Source organism: Montipora capricornis, chromosome 9, assembly GCF_036669925.1.
Source record: "Montipora capricornis isolate CH-2021 chromosome 9, ASM3666992v2, whole genome shotgun sequence".
NCBI lineage: Eukaryota > Metazoa > Cnidaria > Anthozoa > Scleractinia > Acroporidae > Montipora > Montipora capricornis.
In genome coordinates this window covers 34535429-34558634 of record NC_090891.1, presented here as the reverse complement: position 1 = coordinate 34558634, position 23206 = coordinate 34535429, and the positions used below count along the sequence as shown (strand labels likewise).

Here is a 23206-nt window from a genome sequence, read left to right as displayed (position 1 = left end):
TAATACCAAAAATGTCAAAGATATTTTTAAAAATATTCCTCCACCTTACGAAAACTGTCAAGCATGAACACACTGCAGACTGACGCAAAAATGTCTAACTATATGGATCAGGAGATTCTTGGTTTAGTGGTGACAACTTATTGTATCTTTAAGGTACACTACTTAACATGGATTTTGACATGATATCTTAACTGTAAGTGCATATACAATTATTAAGTCAGTATAATGCAAGAGGAATACTCTAGAAATGAATGATACTAGTATCTTTCGCGATTCCCTGTTTTTCGATTTTACTAAATAGAGCGAAACCAACTGTATCTAACTTCTAAGGTCATTCCTTTTCAATGGTGGTAATCCTGCAATAGTTTCGTTGCGATTTTATAATGAGCATAAGAAACAAAATCCAGTTTCTCTTCTAGATCCAATCATTACCGAAAAAGCTTGTGACACAGGGTATTTAAATTTAAGTTTCTATTTGTTGGAATGATATTCGCACAAAGATGAAAAACGTAACGGTAGCAAAGAAGCGCCATAAAAGCTCAATAAACGATACTTGAACCTGTCATCAATGAGCGTTCTGTGGGGGAGCACACTGCTACATCAACCAATTGAGCTGGGAAATTTGCGAGTTCGAATATTATTCCTACACATAAATCTTTTACATTATAAATACTATGTATATCAAAACTACACGGCTTAGCTGGAAAAGGGCACAATACATACCTTTTTTTAATCTCCCAGCCCCTTACCACTAACCCGTAGTCCTCTTATTCAAATAAAAATACAAAGGTGTGAACATTAAACGAAACCATATATAATGAAATGCGGACGCATACATAAGATGAGGCATGTAGTAATATAAATCGCTTTTTTGTTCGCTAGAGTCATGTGGAATCGTATGTGTCTTATAATATCAGCATCAATTACCCCACCACTAGCTGTCGTTGGCTCTTTTTTGGTCAAAGCCAAGCAGCAGTGTTTGTTAAATTATCTTAAACAGGACTTTAATAAGTAGGTGACTCGTCATTCTTCGTTACGTCCTTGGCTTTAATCGAAAAGATGATTTCAATAAACAATCACACTGAAAAGGGAAAGCAAAATGGGCCGCAAAGTACATCTACCAAACACGCCGCGTTTTAGGGACAGTGCGTAGGCTATTATGGAATCGCTTCCAAGAACTGAATATTTCCCCGTGACGTGCGCGGAGAATAGTCAGTCACATACAGAGATTTAACTCAACACGCACTGCACGAAGGGGTGACACATTTACTTGTGCAGTATCTCGGAAAAAAAGGGAAATAAACAGGCGAAACCAAGAAACTTTCTGTCGAAGAACGAGAATTCAAGAGTCAATTGTGGCGCAAGTGGTCAAATTGAAGGATTTGCCCAAAATTACAAGTAGTGGCCACGAAGCATAATAAAACCAATATTTTTAAGAACAAGAACCCCAAGCAGTCACAATGGGCCACCTCTAATTTTAAGTAGGTAGGCCCTCAGCGCCAACCTTTCATTGGATTTTCTTTGCTTCCGCCATTGGGCACACGTTGGTAATAAGTAGAAACAATTAAATGATACTGACGGAACTTCATCAACCCCACAAATTACTCCCTTGGGCACCTACCTACACAGTCTACTCCATCACCAGAATAACCATTTAGACATGTGCAGTAGAACGATCCTTTGGTGTTGGTACAGTTGGCATCAGCATGGCAGCTGTGGGCGAGCTGACCATATTCATTTGATGAATGATTCAGTAAACACTCATTCACATCTGCAAGGAACAATTTAAAGTCGAATTTATCTTGAACTTCTGAACATGATGTTCTTCTTCGTTTTGAAATGATATACCTTCACAAGTGACGCCATCACCAGAGTGTCCTACATGGCATGTACAGTAAAATGATCCTTTGGTGTTAGTACAATTGGCATCCGCATGGCATTTGTGAGCGTACTTGCTGTGATAAGGTGCCAGGTTTTTGTCATCACACTCAGGAATGTCTTGGGTAAAAAGAGAAATACCCAACGTTAAAAAACACCCACCTACCTTACCGAAACGAGAACTTAAAAGATTTGGCCCATTTTTCTGAAAAAGTAAGCGTGGCAATTATGAGATGCGCATTTGTCTATGTCTTATTACATCTATCACTGACCTGATTAGGCTCCAAAAGTAACAAAATTCACTTACCATCACAATTTACTCCGTTTCCAGAGTACCCTGTCTGGCACGTACAGTAGAATGACCCTTTGGTGTTGGTGCAATTGGCATCTGCATGGCAATTATGAGTTTGGGAAGCGCATTCGTCTATGTCTGAATAAAAAGTGAAAATGTAAGCAAGAAACAACCATCAACGTTTTGGGCGTTTCAGTTTTTTTCCTAAACAGGAAAAGAAGAAAAAATAAACAAAGCAATAAGTAATGAAAATAACCAAGTGTACTGCCAGGCGACTCTGCAACTGCTGTTCTAAGATGGTTACCTGTGAAATGTTCTCTTGGGCCAGAATATCTTACTCGACACGTCCAATTAAAATCAGCGAAAATAGCGGCATGGTCGAGCAGTTTGATTGTGAAGGAAATTACTCATCAATACTTAAGTCCTTTCCCCTTTACACAAATTTAAGGTTATTCAGCTTTTTATTGTTCACTGCGGCTTGTTAACAGCTTAACTAATGCTTACTTGTACAATTTCACAATTTCAAATTACAAATGAGTGGGTGTCGGAAGAATGAAAGAGAGGGAGAGGGAGCCCAGCGTCGACTTGGAACACGGGAACTGTTTTTCATGGGTATCGAGGACAAAAACGACAGCAATGGCGACGATCTGTAGCACGATGTTTGAAAGCAAACGGGTCGACCTAGGTGCTAAGTGCAATGATTCCAGTGATAGTTAAGTTTATTAATACTATGTGGTTAAGTGGGGAAAAAAGAGCATATAATAACTTCAGTCTCATGACTTCACTGCTAAAACTCTTCATTAATTAAGACTGTTTATTTTATACCCAAAGCTTACCAACACACGTGACTCCATCTCCTGAGTATCCCGTATGGCACGTGCAATAGAAGGATCCTTCGGTATTGGTACAGTTGGCGTCAGCATGGCAATTGTGATTCCCAGATCCACACTTATCAATAACTGCAGTAGGCAAATATTAAAATACGGTTTAGTTCCTAAAGGTTGTATTGTTCTGGCTAAGCCAGCAGCACCTATTTGCCGTTTAATGTAGTTGCTAGCTATAAGAGTACAACTCCAGCAAGTGTCCTTCAGTTTTGGAGTAATCAATCATTTGTTCGCAAAAAAAAAAAAAAAAAAAATTTGGGCAGTTCTCGATATATTTGAAATTTTGTGATACTACCGGCATAGAAATCGCTGTGCTGTTGTTAGAGAGGATTCTGACGATAAAACGGTATATTAACCCAACCCAAGGGTAAGGGCCTATGGATTCTTGATCAGCAACAAAAGTATGTATTTGCTTCCACAGGTTTATTTACCAACACAGTTGATCCCATCTCCTGAGTAACCATGGCGACACGAGCAATGGAACGATCCTTTAGTATTGGTGCAGGTAGAATCAGCGTGGCAGTTATCGGTATCTTTAGCGCATTCGTCGATATCTAAAATAAAATAAGTTTTTGTCAAATACCTATAGAGAAGATGATTTATTTTTATCAAAAATAAAAAAAAAGTTTATAAATCTATGATAATTATTTCACTTTCTAATTTTCTCATATTCTATTTTCCACCTGTTTTCGAAAAGGAAATACAGTCAATTCCGTATCATTCTCATTCATGTAAGTACGTAGTCCATTTCCAATTTCAATACGGCATCACGGCACTTAAATATGTTGGCGTTTTTATAAAGTGACTGAGGCTTGTGCGTACTGAACATCGATGTCTATTCTAAAGCAGGCATCTCTGTAAAACCACATAGCCTTACTTTCCAGGATGCAGCTTTACTGTCTTCAGAGTCCGTTATTTATTTATTTTTTTTCGTTGTTTACTTCCATTGTTTTCCGAGCCACTTTCAATGGCCGTTGACAAAGACGCATGATAACAATTGTAACCTCTTGAAATGAAGACAATTGTTCTGTTTCCTTTTTGTTGTAAATTTGTGATGATTGCATACCGTCGCAAATACTTCCATCTCCATTGAATCCTGTTTGGCATCTACAGTGGAATGACCCATCAGTGTTGGTACAGTTAGCATCAGAATGACAATTATGTACATTCGTGGCACATTCTTCAACGTCTGCAAATAAAGGGATGTGAACCTGAATGCAAGTTATTTCATTGACAGAACTATTTGTAAGATCGAAGCTGTACGAAATAGCGGATACCGTGATAAAGCACAGTAAGAAACTCCAGAGAGAAAAAGTACTGGTACCGGTCCGATTGTTATACACTCCGTTGCGTTTCAAAAGTTCGTTACTTTTTCTGTACCTCTCTTGCTGCTAAGGATTTTGGTCATTGGTCAGTTTAAAGGGACCTCGAAAAAAGGCATCACGGTCAACTCGCAACCACGATGGCTTCCAACCAATAGGTGAGATGCAATAATACGAAAATAAGAGGCAAAAGGTTTTTAAACGCCCTGTATTCATTTTGTGTTTCTTTCTTCCTTGTCACTTTTAGGCCAAATTTCTGATTGAAGACGCTACAAAACACTATCTTAAGTGCGAACAACTCGGAAACAAGAGGAAAGTTTGCGAGAATCGGTTGTTAATAAGTTTGTCAACAAACGAGTGTCTGTGAGAGACGGGTTCACACTAAATGTTGCGAATTTTAACCCCACACCACAAACAGGTGGATTTTATCACTAAAAAATTATCACAAATGCCATATGTGATCGCGCATTTCATCACAGAGATTCTAGCTGTGTTGAAAGACTAGGGAACAAATGCGTTAAGTAAGCAGAGGGCGCTTCCATTAACTTGGAATGAACTTTTGCGGCTTGTTTTAAAATACCGCATGGATCAGGAGTTTTAACTCAGTGTAAAGTGCAAATAAAATTATGTAATGCTTTATCTTACCTTGACAAACGAAATCGTCAGAATATACAATGAAACAGCCCTTCGGTATTTGATTGACATAGCCTCATTATGACAGTTGCATTTCCAACTTCGTCTTCACGCTTTGTAAGTCTAAACAGGTAACATTCAATTTTCAAATCACATTATTATCATTTACAGTAAAAATTAAGAATCTTAATTAAGAAAATTAAACGAAACCGTGTATGCAAATCAGGAGAGCGTTACATCAGATATACAACCATTAATTAATTAATAAAACGCTTCCATTGTTTTACTTCAAAAATTATTAATGAGACAAACTGCGGGGACACCTTAAACATTCTCAGGTGAGAAATCCAGTTTGAAGAAAGTAGCAATTACCTATTATAACAACGCATGAGCAAGTTAAATTCAGAGCGATATTTCAACCTGGAGCAATTGTGGCTGTGCAAAGAGCGTTGCTTACTACTGAACGTTGTTTTCATCTAGGCGTAGCTTTTAGGTTTCATTCATTGACAGCTTAACAGACCATACAGCTCATCTTTACTAGCGTGACTCCATATTTTGATTAGCCATGCTGGCACGTTCTGAAGAATGACGTTTTTGGCATTGGTACAATCGACACCTGTGTGATTGCTGATAAATTCGCCAAAAAACGAAGGAACTTTACACAAGTGTCTAGTGTTCTAGCGCTGGAACACAAATTGGGGAGAATCCACACTCATGGTTTGCAGATGGACGCCATGAGAGCCTATGCCAGTCTGCGGTAGGTGTCCCATGATTGTGTCCGATCCACTCTGTGGAGATGAAGGAGCCTTAAACGCACTTGAGTCAGGGTAACTGTAAATTTTGAACTTGAGTAGCGTTCTCACGTAATTAGTAAGTGATGCGTACTGTCGAGCCCTTATGGCACAGCTTTAAGGCTTGGGGTTTTTATCCATTTTTCTCAAGGTGTTGTCCTTGTGGTTTGATTCTTTTTTGTGTGTTATAATATTAATGGGCTGGTTTCACCATTTACTATCTTAATAAAAGGTTTTTTTTGGTAACCTATCGGCACCAGTTTATAAGGCCCGTTTCAAACGTCGAACTTTACATGTGCCGAATCTAATACAAATGAGAAAAATCTTGTGTTTTCGCTCATTTGCATTAGATCCGGCACATGTAAAGTTCGACGTTTGAAAAGGGCCTTAGTCTCTAATCCAAATGACGACAGCATGTATAAGCTAAGCTAGGATTTTCGTGAGTGCCTATTGATTGATCGCACCATCTGCATTGACATATCCTTAGAACACTCAACCCAGAATATTGTGCGAAAATAGGGATACACTTATTCTTTGCATGCCCGGCACTGCTATGGAAGAAAAAAGTTTTATTTTGCATAGTTCGTATTTGCAGACCGTCTCGTTCCAACTGCTCCAACAATACACCGTTCTCCCTAAGTTTGCTGGCGCTCCGCCCTACGTAAACATACATACAGTACATACCTACATAACTGACCACTCCCCACACGGGCTTTTCAGGACCAATGAAACACAATCACGACAGAACAGAACAGAAAATTCAATAACAACTGTTGAGAATCCCAACTGGTCGGAGGCAAACCAGTTGGCTATTTGCAAGTGCAGCTGAGAAGTTGAATCAGGGACTACCAGAAACAAATTCAACCAGTGGTCAGAACGTGTCTTGAACCTTGAAGCCCGGCGGTATCATCGTTGTCGTCCTACAGGTCAAGAAGCGCAACGCCGAAAAAAGAATCTCCATATTATAATTACAGCTTTAGTCAATCAAATCCCGTCTCAATTGGATGCACTTGGACACTTTTTTGAAAAAGTCCGTTGTATAAGGATGCCTTTGTCAAACAGTAAATCAAACTACCGTACGTCTGTGTTAGCAATAGTTACGTCCTTACCTTTTATTTCTCTTCTTATTTAGTTGTGTGCTTTCTATTAATCCATAAGGCCCAAAGTTTAAAATATCTGTCAAGGAACTTGCAGAAAGAGGTATAGTGTCCAATGTTAGTTTCATTTTTTGACGAAACAATAGTTTAAAGCCAATTCCAACGACAATGTAACCTACCTTACAAAGCGAGGCTTGTCTTAAAATCCTGAAGAAATGAGTTAGTATCGCAAAACAACCTAAAGCCCTATATAGTAAACTGATTGGGGTGAAGTGCGAGTAACTCCTGATCCATATTTTGTTTGCTAAATAAGACATTGTGCACTTTTAGTCAATCGACGGTCGATGCTTTGCAGAGCTTTGGTCGCTATCAAAAGCCCATTAGTAAGTGTACAGCAATGTTTTATTATAGCAAACACGAGTTCTTAATTTCATGCACGTTTAACCAGTGTTAAGTAATTAGATATTACGGCCTCTTACCGGAACAATAAATTCCATTGCCTGTGTATCCAGCATTACAGGTGCAGTAGTAGGACCCTTTGGTGTTGTTACAATATCCGTTTTCGTGACACATGTGAGTATTTAGAGAGCATTCATCCATATCTAAAAAGTTGATGAAAATAAAAATTTACTACATGCGAAAATATTATAAATGAAAGTATCCTGTGGGCCAACTCATGAGTGCAAATGATATGCTTTGGGATATTAAAAATTGATTGAGAGTTACCTTAATAATTTTCAGCCGGGAGAGAAGGTACGGTGTTTCTTTCTTAAAAAAATATTGGCTCCATGGAGTGACTATGGCCTCCACTAACCACCGCAGCTCCTTCATTGTCCTTCGCGCATTCACGAAAATATAATTGTTTTGAAGCGATTGTACATACCTGTGCATGTTATTCCATTGCCAGTGTATCCATCATGACACGTGCAGATGTAAGACCCTTTCGTGTTGTTGCACCTGGCGTCTACATGACATTTATCCGTTTCCAAAGCGCATTCGTCTACATCTGCAATAGTAATAAATTGAGATTAAGTGAAGCTATGATTTTCGCAGTTATAGACGCAATTTTAATAATTGCGTAGAGAAGCCTAAAAAATTCAGGACTTCAACGGGGTTTGAACCCGTGAGCTCGCGATACCGGTGCGTTGCTCCCTAGGGGGAGTGGTCAATTAAGTGTGTATTGTATCATCCTTGCCATTTTCTGTATTTGCTATTTTGTTCAAACCTTCCTTCAGTGTTTTAAGTAGTTGTTTTTGTTATTATTTGGTTGCTAGTTCCTAGTTGCAGGATATGGTTACATTTCCTGTCACAGCCCCTTTAACGGGGTTTTCGACAGTTCTGTAAGGTAGCGGACACATTTTTGAAAGCATAGGACGTGCAATTTTTGGCCCCGCAAGGCGCCTTGCGAACTATCTAGGGGGGTTTGGCAATTTTTAAATATAACACGCAAAAAGGCTGTTTCCAGTGTTTCCTGAACCCAAGAATCAGTTTCCCAGGCAAGGGTGAAGTTCACTCAAATTCTCTTTAAAAAGTAAGTTTAAAAAGAATTATAATAATAAAAAATAACACCCCTCAAATATTGGCATCAAACTACCGTACATGGAATGGGAAACCACCAGACGAAACGTCCGGTCTCAGAGTTTCACAATTCTTGATGACATTTGCTCCCAATCTATTACCTGAACAAAGCGTGCCATTTCCACTAAATCCTGGTCTACACCCGCACAGGAAAGAGCCGTCCGTGTTAATACAATTGCCGTTTTCATGGCAGTTATGAGTGTTAACCTCACATTCGTCAATATCTGAATAACACGAAAAAAATACTTATGAAAACAAGGTAAATTGTGGTACCGATAAAGTAGTTGACCAAGGGAAAGTGGGCGACAGTCTAGGGCCCTTTCTCTTTCAAAGGGACCCTTACGCGACTTGAACGACCGTGGACGCAAGCCTTGTCCTAATTTCATCATTCCAATAAAACAAATTATAAACAAAATTCACAATAACCGTAAGCGAAAATGATCATCGCAGTTCAGAGAAACTAATCAGTTGCAAAGTAAACTTAAAAAAGTAGGCTTGAACGAGACTCGAACCCATGAATGTAGCTGCATTCCTCTACAGTGATCATAGTTATCAAGCCATCTGGGAGCTGGTAAGTTGCCAACTTCTCACTAGAGAATCTTAGCATCGGCAACGAGTGCGAGTACGAGAACAAGTACACCTTGTACTCGTTCTCGAAGTTTTTAGGTAAGCGTATAGTACGGGTTTCTAGTCTGCAGAAAAACTCACAAATTCTTTTCGGATGGCAAATTATCAGCATTAAAACTGTTTTTCAGGCTTGGACCTTCCCCCCTTCCCCCCCCCCCCCTCTCCCTTTCCCACAATTATTTATCCAACACTTGAGAATTGTCAGTATATTACTATTGCAGCTTTAAACTAAATAGAACGCAATTTCCTTTTGACAAACTCGTCGAGTACTTGCCGCTACGACTTTTCGATGCAACTGAGTCGTCGCAGACCATCTTGCCGGAACGAGTTGAGCACACCGGGCTGCGCAATACGGATGTGCAATAATAAAAATCCCAGAACTCGTACTCGACATCGCACTCGTTGTCGATGCTAACACATTAGCGACCTTTAAATCGGAGGTCGAGGACGACTACGAGTACAAGTTTTCCATTCTGATCATGCGCATAAGGTTTGGAGGCCGACATTTTTCGAAGTGCGCGTGCTCAGAACGGAAAACTCGTACTCGAAGTCGCACTCGTCCGCCGATCTAAAGGCCTCCACTGTATCCCGTATGAGGTAAATAAACTATTTCAACTGCGCTAATCATCCTCATTTTACCACCAAAAGTCACAACATAATTCAAATTCGACATATACCACCCGCGCTCAAGACTCTCCAAGATATGCCAGCTAATGTTTCACTACTAAAGTATTTTACCTTTAAATGCCGAAAACTTCGATAATTTTACCAGACAGTATTCCATGGAGGTTTTTACAAAACACTGACTTTTTCCCCATACTAAGAGAACAAAACAACGAACTTATTCTGCTCGGCAATTCCCCAATCGGTATGCTTAGACAAAAAGTATGGATATAATAATTGATAATACCTGTGCAATTTTTCCCATCTCCAGTATACACCGACACACAAGTGCAGACAAATGATCCATGGGTATTGCTACAGCTGGCGTTTTGATGACAGTTGTGCTTGTATGCCATCTTAGTTGTCGTACATTCATCAATGTCTGGAATGTTTCAAACGTTCATGATCAATTGCTTTATTTTCAAGAAATTTTGGTCAACATCCAACGACGATTCAATGATGCTAACAATTAATATTGAATGGATCTTTAAAGGTCTGAAGTTATCATGAATGCAGATAGTAGAATGCATTTACTAAGCGAACACTTACCCAGTCAACTGAGGGTGTCTATTTTTTTTTGTCAAACAGACTTAGATTATGTTACACTGATCTTTAAAGGTATTCAGACCAGGGCAATGCCTTTGAAAACAGAATACTGATGAACATGTTAACTTCTACAAAAAAATCGTATTAGGTCTAAGCGGTTTAGAGAGAGAGCGAAAATATAGCTTCTCCACGCTATGATTGTGTTAGACTTAGCTCTAGTTCTCTTCGTATCGACTACTAAAACAAAAACAAGATTGGACTTTGTGTGGAAGGACCGGGGGGGGGGGCACCCGACGATATTACTGGATAGTTGTGACACAGCCTCAACAACATGAAATGATTTTAATCAGGCCAAAGTGTTTTTGTCAGATGACATTCTGGTAGCAGTCGCTTAAGCTCCCAATTGCCTTTGGTAATCTGATGAAGAGCAAAACTGGTGTGAAAAATCTGTAGAGTAAATCCGCAATACACAGGCCTGTAAAACCTTATTGACTGTTAATAACAATTTAGCTGCTAGTCCTTAAAAGTACCGCGCCCTGGTAATTTGCGGTTATAAACTCCTACAGAAACACTAAGTAAACTAAAACTCTTCAGGGCACCTAGAGTCCATGCGCATGCATGCTCTGGATTCAAATCCTCTTCTCATCACCAACTGTTTACGGTGAATCCGGATTAAGAACAATCTCGCTTTACAATTAGGCATGTGGTTGAGCCATTTAAATCGGGTTTCTTATTCGGGGCTACTGAAATTTCAAGATGAAAAACATGCCGGCATGGAGCATAGCGACCAAAATCGACCTCAGTGAACGGTTTCCAACAGTTTTAATAGATAAGAATACCGCTAATGTTTTTCCAGTTTTAAAGTAAAGTGCAATAGTTTTTGTGTTTTATCACGTATGGAACTATGCACAAATGAGCAACTACATCGTGCCTGCGTGAAATGTCAAAATCCTGTGCTAACTTAAAAGAAGAAGAAGAAAGATACAAGTCCTCACCAGTGCAATTTGTACCATCCCCTAAAAACCCTGGTTTGCATCCACACAAGAAGTGAGTTTTTGTGTTGTAACAAATGCCATCTTCATGACAGTCATTGTTTTGGCTCGAGGCACATTCATCAAAATCTATTGAACAAACAGACAAGGAAAGAGTAAAGAACAGCTATCAAGTTCAGCCCTAAATTCCATAGCCATAGAAGTTGATTGAAAACGAATTCCGGCAACATGAAGGTGACAGAAACTGAGACCATTTAGAATAAGGCACTTCTTTACAGCTAGACAAAATCGTTTGGACGATGTAACATTTGGCAAATTATTCAACAAGGTAAATGATAATAGGGCCGTTTATACGAGAGAAAATAAGCCGCGGATTATTCTGGCCGTGGCTTACATAATACGCAAAAGGAACTATTTATACGAGTGTAAACTCCCAGGCCAGGATAAGCCGCGGCTTGAGAAAGCCGTGAACGTAGATTTTGTACCATTTATACGGGGTGTTTGCGTCTTATGTAAGCCGCGGCCAGAGTAAGCCGCGGCTTATTTTCTCTCGTATAAACGGCCCTAATGTGAATAAACTGAAAAGGAAAGGTCAAAAGAACCTTTGAAAGCCAAAAAACGCACAAGGTTTCAAGAGAGCGTGCCGTCTCTTACTTTTTTTTATTTTTTGTTTTATTAGCTTCGCCAAATAAACAAACAAAACAATTACGTATACAGAAGAACATTGGCAGGGACACCGCAATAGCTGTGGCCAATTACAGCGGGCCCTGATGGGAAGCCAAACCACGCTTTTCATCATATATATCTCGTCTAACGAATTGTAACGCCGATTCAACCTGAAGAAGGCTGTGTTATACACGGTCGAAATATAGGCGGTTTATTGTTACGACAACAACATAACATATCGTTGTTCCAAATAGCATCTTCATGCTGCAGAGTTGCTCATTCGAATCGTAGTCGAGCCATCTTTCGAAAGCTTTTTTGTCACGCATAAGAGCATGCAGTGCGACACGGTCAGTATCGTGAAAAGGGTCGCACCAATCTCCTCAACAAAGCATTTATCTCCCTGAAATGAGTTCAACGCAAGATTTTATCATAAGAAACGAGACTTTCAAAATTGGGCAGTTGACCAATGTGCGCTGTTCGGGAGATGACATTGACCTTTCCTCTTATAGGTTACTTGACTGTTAAAATTCATGATTAACTAAAGGAACTTAATTAGTCTGTGATATTGCATTAAATGCAATTTAATTCAAATGATAAGATAAGCAATTAACTACCTCGATACCACGTGCAATTTTGTCCATTTCCAGTGTAACTGAATCTGCACGTACATTGGTATGACCCTTCGCTGTTGGCGCAAGTTGCATTTGAATGACAACTATCAGGTAGCGTACATTCATTCCGATCTGGGACAGCAAAAGAGAATAACATACCATGATTAATTCCATAACTATCGCGGAAATATTGACGCAAAAAGTTAACTACGGGTAACAACTGCTTTTGTTGCTTACGGTGTTCACTAAGTAATAGGCTAATCATTGACACTGAACTGGAGACAGAGTTCGCTTGTCCATTCAACTGTTCAAAGAGGTCACAATACGGACCTAACAAAATTCAGAAACCCATAAGGGTTGAAACGTGTAACGACCCCTTGTGTGCTGGGAAACACGCTTCTGAATATTCAATTTGCTAAGTACCATATTTGGAAAAAAAAGAGGGAGGGGTTTCCAAATATGGTACTTATCACTGAAACATTCAACCAATTCAGTTCGCAATGAATATTTGGAAGCTGTGAACGCGCGTTACACGTTTCAACCCTTATGGGTTCCTGCCAAATTGTTATATGTGTATTGTATTATGCGACTTCATTTATGTATATTATGCATTTATATATATTATTGTATTATGTAACTTGTATTATGCCTGAAGATTGCCAACCGGCGTGAAACTCGGCGTAGCGACAGCTTATCTTTGCCTTATTTCTTTAATTTGTTTTCGCTCTACTTATAATGGTATTGAGCGCCCGGTATATATATCCCGTCCTCTGAAACACGTCGCTGATTATATATATATATATACATATATTTTTTTTTGTATTAACAAGGCTGGAAATCCAACGATGTAGTCCCAAGCTAGTAGGATCCGAAGGATACACAACGCTTTGCTAGAAATATTAAGTGATTTGAGTGCACAAATAGCGACAACGAACTACAAGCAGATCCATTGAATGAAAAACATATTGCCGTGAGTGGGAATCGAACCCGGCAATATGTTTTTCATTCAATGGAAACATGGATCTAGAGTCCTACGTTGTTTTCGTCGTATTTCTCGCTGAAGTTCTTCAGGAGGAAAAGACCGATAAACTCACAAACGCCCGCTCCGTCGAAGCTGCCCATAGTTACGTGGAACATGTCGCCACGAGAATAAGTTTTACTTAGCAAATTTCACAAGCCGCCAACAATAGCTCTATAGAATCTTTATTTCACACGTAATCAGATCATCACACTAGTGAATTAATTAGCTGCTTATCTAATTTGTATATAAGAAGGTATGTTCTTAGTTGAATAAAGTTGTTTGACGAGCGCTTAGGCGCGAAACTCAGAGTCACAGAGAATCGATACGTCCTCTTTAATCCTTAAACTTATGTATATGTTCCTGAATGATAAAACGCCGGGGAGCCCCGCGGCTAACAAATCACCTCTCTGATTGCTCTGTTTCCAGCAGGGTTGTCGTAGTGGTTAGCACACCTGACATGTAATCCAGGGAACGCGGGTTTGATTCCCACTCACGGCATATGTGTTTTTCATTCAAAATGGATCAGTCAGTATTTCGTACTGGCTCGTGACTACATCGTTGGATTTCCAGTTCTTCATTCTAAAATGATATACTTAATTACTTAGTTGTGCTGATTTCCGTTCCCAAATTAACCTTGTCTGTTTGTATTTCTCAGAAATGCCTAGTGAATCGCCATCCAAACGGGAATAGGCTGGTGATCCTAAGTAATTAACCCTCCCTACTCTACTGTACTTAGTTAATTTCCTGGGGGATTTGGCCGTGCATCACCGATCGACCGGGGAGTAGTGACGTGATCCTGATTGCAGAGAATGTGTGAAATTGTCTCCTCGGACCTGACCATTTAAATGCCACAATGTGGTTGGTTCAGTGGCCGAGTGGTTAAGGCATCCGACCGGTGCTCTGGAGACCCAGGTTCGATTCCTGGCTAAGTCACATTTTCACTTAATTACTAAGTTGTGCTGATTTCTGTTCCCAAATTAACCTTGTATATAATATAATATAATATAATATATCAGCGACATGTTTCAGAGGACGGTTATGATAGTTTCATTCCTAGTTCCTATGTATGACAATGATCGACGCACAACCCCAAAGTATACTAACTGACAATTTTTCTTGCTTCTCTCTCGCATTCTACCTTGTGCTTCGTAGGTCATATGAAATCCTGCAAATTCATTGTCTGTATCCGTCTTAAAATAAATCCTCATTGGACCTTTACTTGTTATGGTAGGAGGCAGCACATCAGCGCACACGTGTATCACTTCCGGTGACGTATCAGTGTTTCCTTCTCGTACTGAGACCCAGTCGTAGGAGCAATCCTCTTTCTTTTCTAATTCAAACTTATGGAAAGTCAGCGTGATATCATATCCGAGACCCAAATCAATCAGCCACACACACTGTATACTGCTTGGATAGTCATTCGGGTGATTTGGAGACATAATTGTTCCTGAGACAGCAGTAAGGTTTACTTGACAGACACCTTAATACAAACATAATTCGAAATATAAATTTAGGTGCTCTCTGGAAAGCAAACTTTAATATATCACACCAATCTCGTTTAGTATCACCCAAATATTAACTATCCGATCCAATCTCGTCCCGTTTTAGCTATGTATGCTTGCTGTTTCACAATATTTTAGTTAGTTACTGGAGTGTTGTGTTCCATCTAATAGCCAATGTGTATCGGAATTGTCTCAAACTGTGCAACATTGCTCTTAACCTTAATTAATTAAGGGTAATGGCTGGGAAACACACATACCACTATGTCTTGCAACGAACCCACGATTACTGATTTCATTGTCTGTGTGCATATGAAGAAGTAAAAAGTTACTGTTGGAACGAAACACTCTTCCGTCAACAGGAAGGGAAAAGCCACATAGCTTAGCGATGCGGTTTGTGCTCCCATATGAGCCGTCCAATATTTCAACGTAGTCATTGGGGCAGTTGCCATTTTTCTCCGCCTGTAATTGAACAGAGAGCACAAAGACAAATTGTTAAAGGTCGAAATTACCAACGCTGATTGGCTTGGAAAGACTACTTGTTGTCTGTGTGACAAAACTATTTGTTCATGATTGGCTAACTGTGTATGCACTTTTCGAGTACATTTAGAACCCCATAGCCTGACCGATTAAAGCCCTTTGGTTTCCAGCTCACTTGGCATGATTCGACAAACATATGAAGAACTGAATGGAAGTTATGATCCTCGCAGTTATGAACGCAGTTTTAGCAATTGCTATATCATTTCGTTCATTGATTCATTCATCACTGGAACATTTGAATCCACGAATGATCAGCTCTTAACGTCAGTGGCTTTACAGCTCAGTTGGTTATTGTGTCGCACCGGTATCACGAGGACACGGGTTCAAGCCTCGTTGAAGTCTGCATTTTCCAGGATGTTTTACGCAATTGCTAAAATTGCGTTCATAATTGCGAGGATCATAACTTCACTTCATTTCATATCTACAGTTCAATATATGTTTCATTTCATATATAATTTCCTTCAAATGAATAACTATGCATATACCAGGAAAAGTGTGCATATAACAAAGAGAAGAAGGATGAGTTTAGTGATTCGATGGATACTGAAATAATCATTTCTAGTATATACTTAAACAGTGGATAGCGTTAAAGGCACTCCCTGATTTGCTACTCAACTCCGAATATCCTTTGCTGTTAACCTCCGAACACCTCCCGTGGGATTTGCACCCGGGAAATTGTAATCGTTGAGGGAGTAAATGAGCCAAAATCAAGTTTCTGTGCTATATTATCCCACTGTCTTAGTATATACTAAAACAACTATTCAACTCAGTGTTGGTGGCTAGTGGTCACCGTGAAGCGGCGAGGTAAATATCTACCACTAGCCACCTCAACATCGGTGAATAGTTCTTAACTATTCCCCCATATATTAGTCCAACGGAAAACTAAAACTGAAGCTCATCTAAACATAAATTAAAGTTAGAAAGCAGACAAAGAATTTCTACCGAGTCATCAGTAAAGCTGGTCATCTGAAAGAGAAAAAAAATATTTCATTATTATAATTCGAGCTAGAGTCACAGCAAATAAATGTTAATTGAAGTTGAGGACTTTGAAAATAGAATTATTTCATTTCCTACCGAGAAATCTTGAAAGTTGATCTCAACCAAATTTCCCTCGGCAACTTGAAGCAACCAATAACAGTCCAAATTTGACTGATATGCTGGGTAGTCGGGAGAGTAAATATCACCCATCCAGCTTGTGATATTTTCATTCTGACAGGGTTGCGCATCTACACATGCGAGCAAAACAGGGTATGCAATAATTAGAAAATACAAAGTTTGCTATTGGTTAATGACTAGCCCATGGGGGATTGTTGAGAGCGAATCCAGGTACTCGTGGGAGGTGCGGTGGCCTAACGATTAGCGCGCTGGACTCCGGATCGAGCGGTCTGGGTTCGAGTTCTGGCCGGGTCATTCTGTTGTGTTCTCAGTAACCGGAGATAAGCGCTGGCCTGAGGGCCCACCACTAAGGCTCGAAGCAATTTACCTTTACCTTTACCTTAATCTGGGTACTCAGTGAATCAAGTCGGCAAACTTTCTTGGAAATATAAATTGTACCAAACTGTTAAGAAACGTGGTGTAAATTGCTGGCAATCTGCGATCGATTTTTACTTACCTCAGACGCTCTCGTCCATACACCTTATTCCAAAATGGCCGCCATTTAAATATTCTTTTGTTTTTATTCAAAATAGCCCTTGATGCCTCGTTCTTAAGTTTAAAACTCAAAAGAATATTTTATCTTGAACGAGGCAACAAGGACCAATTTGTATCCGCATAAATCAGCTGCCATTTTGGAATAAGGTGTATGGCATTTTTCTTTATATCTTGTCCGAAAATACACTCGCGCTCACTCCGATTATTTTGCAAATTTGCTGTTATACTTTCAAACGTGAATAAGATCAATCAACCGATCATTGTTGGTCAAATTTACTGGTAAACTTGAATGAATGACTGAAATAACAATCGGAGTCTTTTTTCTCACATAATGTTTTGAGATTCTGACGCTCTCGTGCACAGAATCAAATCATAAATTATATCATAGTTCTTTATTTACCCTCGGATTTTTAGAGTAGCTTGGTGTAGCTAATATCTCCGAGCATTTACCCTCCCAACCATGATACACCACAGAAGACAGACTACAACACCGGGAACTACATGCCGTACTCTTTGCGACAAGTGTGCGGGTTCTTTTACGTCCCACAGGATTATAAACATTGAAGGGTTGTGAGACGGGACCTCCGCGTGAAGGCCCGGTGTTCAACCAACTGAACCACCGGTGCGCGGTTCAGAAGAGATTCACCGGCACCAAATGATGCCCGTGAGAGAGCAAACCAATCCTTTTCAATGTTATAAATGTGAAAATCCTTTACCAGCTGCTATCGAGAAGAGGAAACACAAGGTCCACAGGTTTAGGCCCACCAGCATATCAGTGAATGCCGAAAAATCTCTGGGAAAAATAAAAGAGTTTCAAAATAACTTTCGGTGACAATTATTGTAAGCGTTTGAGTCAAATTCTAATATATTCATATATTATATAAACACCAATGAAATACCAAGTTAGCTTTCGAGCGAAAACATGATATCTTCACACGTGAAAAAAACATGTTATCTTCACACGTGAAAAGATCACTGTTGCTATGGTTACATATAAAAATCGCGCCTTTCGATTCCTTTTTTTGAAATGATTTAGTATTTCATTGGTGTTTATATAATAAACAGAATATTACATGCCGCTTGGAGATACGAAATTTCTCTTCTCGTGTTGAAAAATATTTCACTCGTTCGCTGCCCTCACTCTTGAAATATTCTTCAACACTCGAAGAGAAATTTCGTATCTTCGCGCGGCCGTGTAATATCCTCTACATATTTAGGTGAACACTTTACTTTCGTCCCTATAACATATATAATTTTGCACCTTAATTCACACCAGAAAAAATTTCACAGGGAAAATATATCTGAATTTGAGTGCCATATTTCACTGACATACTCCAAGTTTTTCTGTTTTAGTTTTATTATGAGTTGACTGTCGAATAATACACAAATTCTTTGTATTTGAAAGTTGGACAAATCGGAAAAAGAAAACCTTCCGTCTCTTACCTTACTTATAATAATACGGAGTACTACCGCCTGGCGGCTTAGTTCACTGACCTAGGTAATCGAATTGCAAGTTTGTGGGCAAACGGTTTTGAAAGTGATGTAATTTTCATTATCCTTTCGAAAACGTGGAAAATGTATGGTACGTTTTTTTTGTACAATACTTGATCCTAAGACTACTTACAAAGATAATGTAACCTAAGAAAGTTTAAATTTTCGAAGTCGTGTGCAACATTTGCTTTTAATTTATCATTTTCGTCAAACAATAATACTCCTCAATAAAATTTAGTGAGCTCTTTCTTTGAAAGCAAGCTGAAAATGCTACAATAGCCCATAGCCCAAGTTTTTGTACTTGACTGGTGAACACTAGTATCAAGGAAACGTAATGTAAATAAGAGTATATAAAAGAATTAAGGGAAATAAGAATACCTGTTAGGCGTGTCGTCTTCAACTCATAATTCTTAATTCCAGGAAGAATCTGTGGAGTCAATGAAAGAGTTCCTCGGGTTTCAAAGCTCTTTATATAAAGGTGCAACGTCACTCGAAACAGATGTCTTTTCTGTTTTTCATGGTCAACCAATCGTAAAGAAATGGCAATTAGGAAATGAAGGTTGGCAAAGATTGCATCTTAAATTGTTTTTCATTAAAATAGGAAGTTATTTATTCCTCTTAATATAGTATGCAAACTCAACAGCTCTATTGGCTAATTGCAATTTTTTTGTTCAATAATTAACGGATTTACTGTGTTACACTGAAGATACGCAACAGGACAAAACAAGGATGTATAGAATATGTACAGAAACGTAGCTAATTAAAATAAACTAAATAATTAAATTGTTTTCAGTACAAAGACTATAGTGGAAATAAAGATGACACATTCGGGATTTGAAACTATTCAGTAAAAAGGAAAAACACCTAAAGTACCAACGGTACCTAAATTCAACCTCTTTTTTCATTCACATCCTTAATAAGGCCCGGGCAAACGGCTTCACATTTGCTTCAACATCCGTTCGTATTTGTTGAAAGGCGATGTTGAAGAGGTTTGCCTCCCCCTTTCAACTGTGTTGAAACATGTTGAATCGAATTTGAAACTTTGCTTCAACAACAATTCATCATTTCTTTTGTTATAGCGAATGCTGAATGAAGTTGAAGCCGTTTGCCCCAACCCTTCTAACCACATTGTTGGGATGCCGGTGCGCACTAATCAGTCTCTCAACGACGTATCCATAGTAACAACCGCGGCTGCAGCCTGAGACTGAATATAAGGGCCTCACGTGAAGCTTTGTTGAATCAAACGTTGAAAACGCTTGCCCACCCTAGCTGTTTCCGAAACTCTCAACAAAACGCCGGTAACCAAACAGCTACTGGGAGAGGTGAGAGGTACCCGAACTGTTGAGGTTGTTCTCCAGTCAGTCAATCCAGAGCGCACATTTTCTGCGCTCAGAATACTAAAAAGCTACCTGAGGAACACAATGAAAAAGATCGCATTAGTAACCGGCAGGTACAGGGGCACCCAACAACCAATTTGTTGTAAAATGTGTTATTATACCCCAGTTAATGAAAATAAATGTTATGAAGGCATTTTCAGGTGTTTTTCAGTGTTGCTGGGAAAACATTATCTGTTCCTTTTTTCCAGCAAGACACACAAGAAATTTCCCAGCCAGCTAGATAAAATTGGTTGGTTTCCCAGCCAGCTGATCAAATTTATTTCCCAGCCAGGAATTCCGCGCGCTTTCAAATCCCTCGATCCAAAACGACCGAACTAAAGCGACAAAACCGGGACAAAACAGGGTTTTTCCGCAAGCGCAATCACTCTGACCAGCTGTCGTATGCTTGTGACTACTCTCTGGGAGAGGGAAGGGGTTCTTTTTTTTTTTTTTTTTTTTTTTTTTTTTAGTCGTCCTCAGTCTTCAGAGTTTCTACAGCCAGCTCGGGTTGAAATGCTAGAAAAAGTCAGTAATTCCCAGGCAAAACCTCTATCAATAACAAAATTTCCCAGCCAGCTCATCGAAACACCTGTATTTTTGCCAGCCAGCAAGATTCCTCTGGGGAACAGATAATGTGAGGAACAGATTCGTTGGGTGCTCCTGCAGGTATTTTGTACTGGTCACGGGTCAGGTTTACAGGTCACTATCGTAACGTGATGATAAAACAATCCCTAACTAAAGCTAACCAAAGGCCTAAAAACTACTGTTTTGGCCTAAGGTTACATGAGGAAAGTAGTTAGGGTTATTCTATCGATGTTAAGACAATGACCAGTAAACCTGACCTGTGACCTGCAAAAAATACCTGCCTATTAGCCACTATCAAAAATACCATAATACTCTTTGTTTGTTCCTCCAAAATTTTACACACAAGCATTGTTTATAATTTCTCTTGGGACCATTGTAAGTCCCTTGTATGTCCCAAGAGAAACTGGAAAAAAATGGGTGCTTATCTGTTAGCCACCGGTGCACCAGTGAATCGCGATATTTTTTGCCACGATACTAATATCGATATGTAAGTAACATATCGCCATATTATTATTATTCTTATTCGTCAACATTCAGAAATCACTGTCTTCAATGTCTCCTTACGCAAAAATAACCCTTTTGTAGCTAGTTATTAAACAGAGGGGCAAGAAATGCGCCGCTCAACTCGAAACTTCAACATCCCCCCCTCCCCCCCGGGCTTTGAATTTTTTGGATCGTTCAAATTCCCGGCCCTCGGGCCAAAATGGTGTTCAAATGCCCTACCCTATCGTCGGATTCTGTCATACCCTACTAAAGAACAATCGTCGTCGGCTCCTGCCGTCTTTAATAAAGACCTTTTGAAGACCTTTTTTGTAAGCCAATAGCTCACAAATGCTACATCTCTTCCTTTAAACTATTCCATGTCGTCCAAACAAGTGTTTTATAGATGTTAGCGAGTTCGGCCCACCCCATGCAGGCAAAAGTCAAATTCCCCACTCCCAGGGCACAGAGGATAGTCAAATGCCCGTAGTTTTCCAGGGGGGGGGGGGGGGATATATTTTGAAGTTTCGATTTGATCGGCGCAAAAAGTTCCATCCTTGCTTCGTATAGCTTCCCATCTGACATGAACAGATATCGCAGATACCTAACACTACCATTTGCCCCATGTATTTTTCAAAATGGGTAAATTGCGTTAATTGTCAGCTGACAAAGTCTTGCGCACCCACGGACAAAACACGCTGTTCGTCGAAAAATACCTTTCCGTTGGTACATAATTATTTATGTAATGATGTATCGAGATATGTATCGTATCGTGGCACCTGTAGCTAGATGTGTATCGTACGGTCAGAAAATGTATCGTTGCAGCCCTAGCGCTCACATCCATTAATTGCCCGAGGCGCTTTGCAAAACTAAAATTAAAAATTAAAATTAGAGGAAAGAAAACCAGAATTAAAAATTAAAAATATGATAAAGAGGTAATTGCTCTTAATAAATTTAGTAAAAGGAAAGTCTTGACTTTTTTCTTAAAAAATAGTACTGTATACAATTGTAGATTCACGTATTTCCAAAGGAACAGTGTTCCAAATCTTCGGAGCGCATACAGAAAAAGCTCTATCACCACATGTTTCAGTTTTACTACTTGGCTGCATTAGCAGGTCTTGAAAGTTTCAGCGAAGAGATTAGGTGATTCCTGGTGATCCAGGAGTTCTGATAGATCATTCAATGATTGGTAGACAAAAAGAAGATGCTTAAACACGATCCAATATGAGACAGGCAACCAATGAAGTTGTACTAAGACAGGAGTAATATGGTCATATTTCCTTGCACCAGTGACATAACGAGCAGAAATGTTCTCGATTTGTTGGTAAGCGCCATTCTCCTCAGGTTGGTCAATATGCAACGATCATTCCATCCGGATTACTTGGCTAAACGGTAAGCACCCACTGCGTATGCAAAATTTTGGAGGGACAAACAAAGAGTGGTCTGGTATTTTTGATAGGGACTAATTAGTAACTGCTGGTCACTGCTTGCTAAAGCACTTCCCCAAATCTTTTACAGACTGCTCCCCGTTCACATTGCAAAGGGGCTTGCTAGTTCCAATGAGCAACCAAATGGCCATTTTCGTAAATTTGATTTATTTCTGCGGAGTGTGTGAGGCGCAGTTTTCTGGTTGCAGATCATTGTTTTACCATTACAAATATGCTAACCTTTGGCTTAAACATTATTTTTTTAGGCCTAATGTTAGCATTAGTAAAGGTTTGGGTTGTTTCAGCTATGGTGAAACAATGACCCTAACCTGCACTTCACACCCGCCATTAATTGTGACCATTTCTCGAACAATTCCTTGCAAACCAGCTGATTACCTGCTGATAAGAAGATTTTTCTCGAAAATTAAAAGATAACTTTATACTAATGATAGTCGGATTTCTCACCAGTTCGATCTCTCTGCGGTGCTTAGAAGAGCAAAATACTCCCCCTTCCATCAAGAAGCCGTTATTTGATATCAACCGGTGATCCTTTTCAT

The 23206-nt window shown here is 39.5% G+C and overlaps 1 protein-coding gene across 1 annotated transcript in view; it reads right to left on the bottom strand.

The window, feature by feature from the left end:
* The window catches only part of LOC138016506 (uncharacterized), a 78939-nt gene extending 58751 nt beyond the window's left edge, over nucleotides 1-20188 (bottom strand). Inside the window, exons 1-19 of the mRNA XM_068863663.1 lie at nucleotides 20046-20188; nucleotides 19160-19208; nucleotides 18007-18083; nucleotides 16715-16866; nucleotides 16583-16606; nucleotides 15361-15562; nucleotides 14740-15081; nucleotides 12584-12712; nucleotides 11307-11432; nucleotides 10013-10147; nucleotides 8577-8699; nucleotides 7781-7903; nucleotides 7377-7499; nucleotides 4121-4243; nucleotides 3486-3608; nucleotides 3007-3129; nucleotides 2186-2308; nucleotides 1849-1998; nucleotides 1622-1771 (exon numbers count right to left, since the gene is read on the bottom strand). Coding sequence (XP_068719764.1) covers nucleotides 1622-1771; nucleotides 1849-1998; nucleotides 2186-2308; nucleotides 3007-3129; nucleotides 3486-3608; nucleotides 4121-4243; nucleotides 7377-7499; nucleotides 7781-7903; nucleotides 8577-8699; nucleotides 10013-10147; nucleotides 11307-11432; nucleotides 12584-12712; nucleotides 14740-15081; nucleotides 15361-15562; nucleotides 16583-16606; nucleotides 16715-16866; nucleotides 18007-18061 — 2326 coding nt within the window. The 5' untranslated portion in view covers nucleotides 18062-18083; nucleotides 19160-19208; nucleotides 20046-20188. The remainder of the gene's footprint in view (nucleotides 1-1621; nucleotides 1772-1848; nucleotides 1999-2185; nucleotides 2309-3006; nucleotides 3130-3485; nucleotides 3609-4120; nucleotides 4244-7376; nucleotides 7500-7780; nucleotides 7904-8576; nucleotides 8700-10012; nucleotides 10148-11306; nucleotides 11433-12583; nucleotides 12713-14739; nucleotides 15082-15360; nucleotides 15563-16582; nucleotides 16607-16714; nucleotides 16867-18006; nucleotides 18084-19159; nucleotides 19209-20045) is intronic.
* Between the last annotated feature and the right edge of the window lie 3018 nt (nucleotides 20189-23206).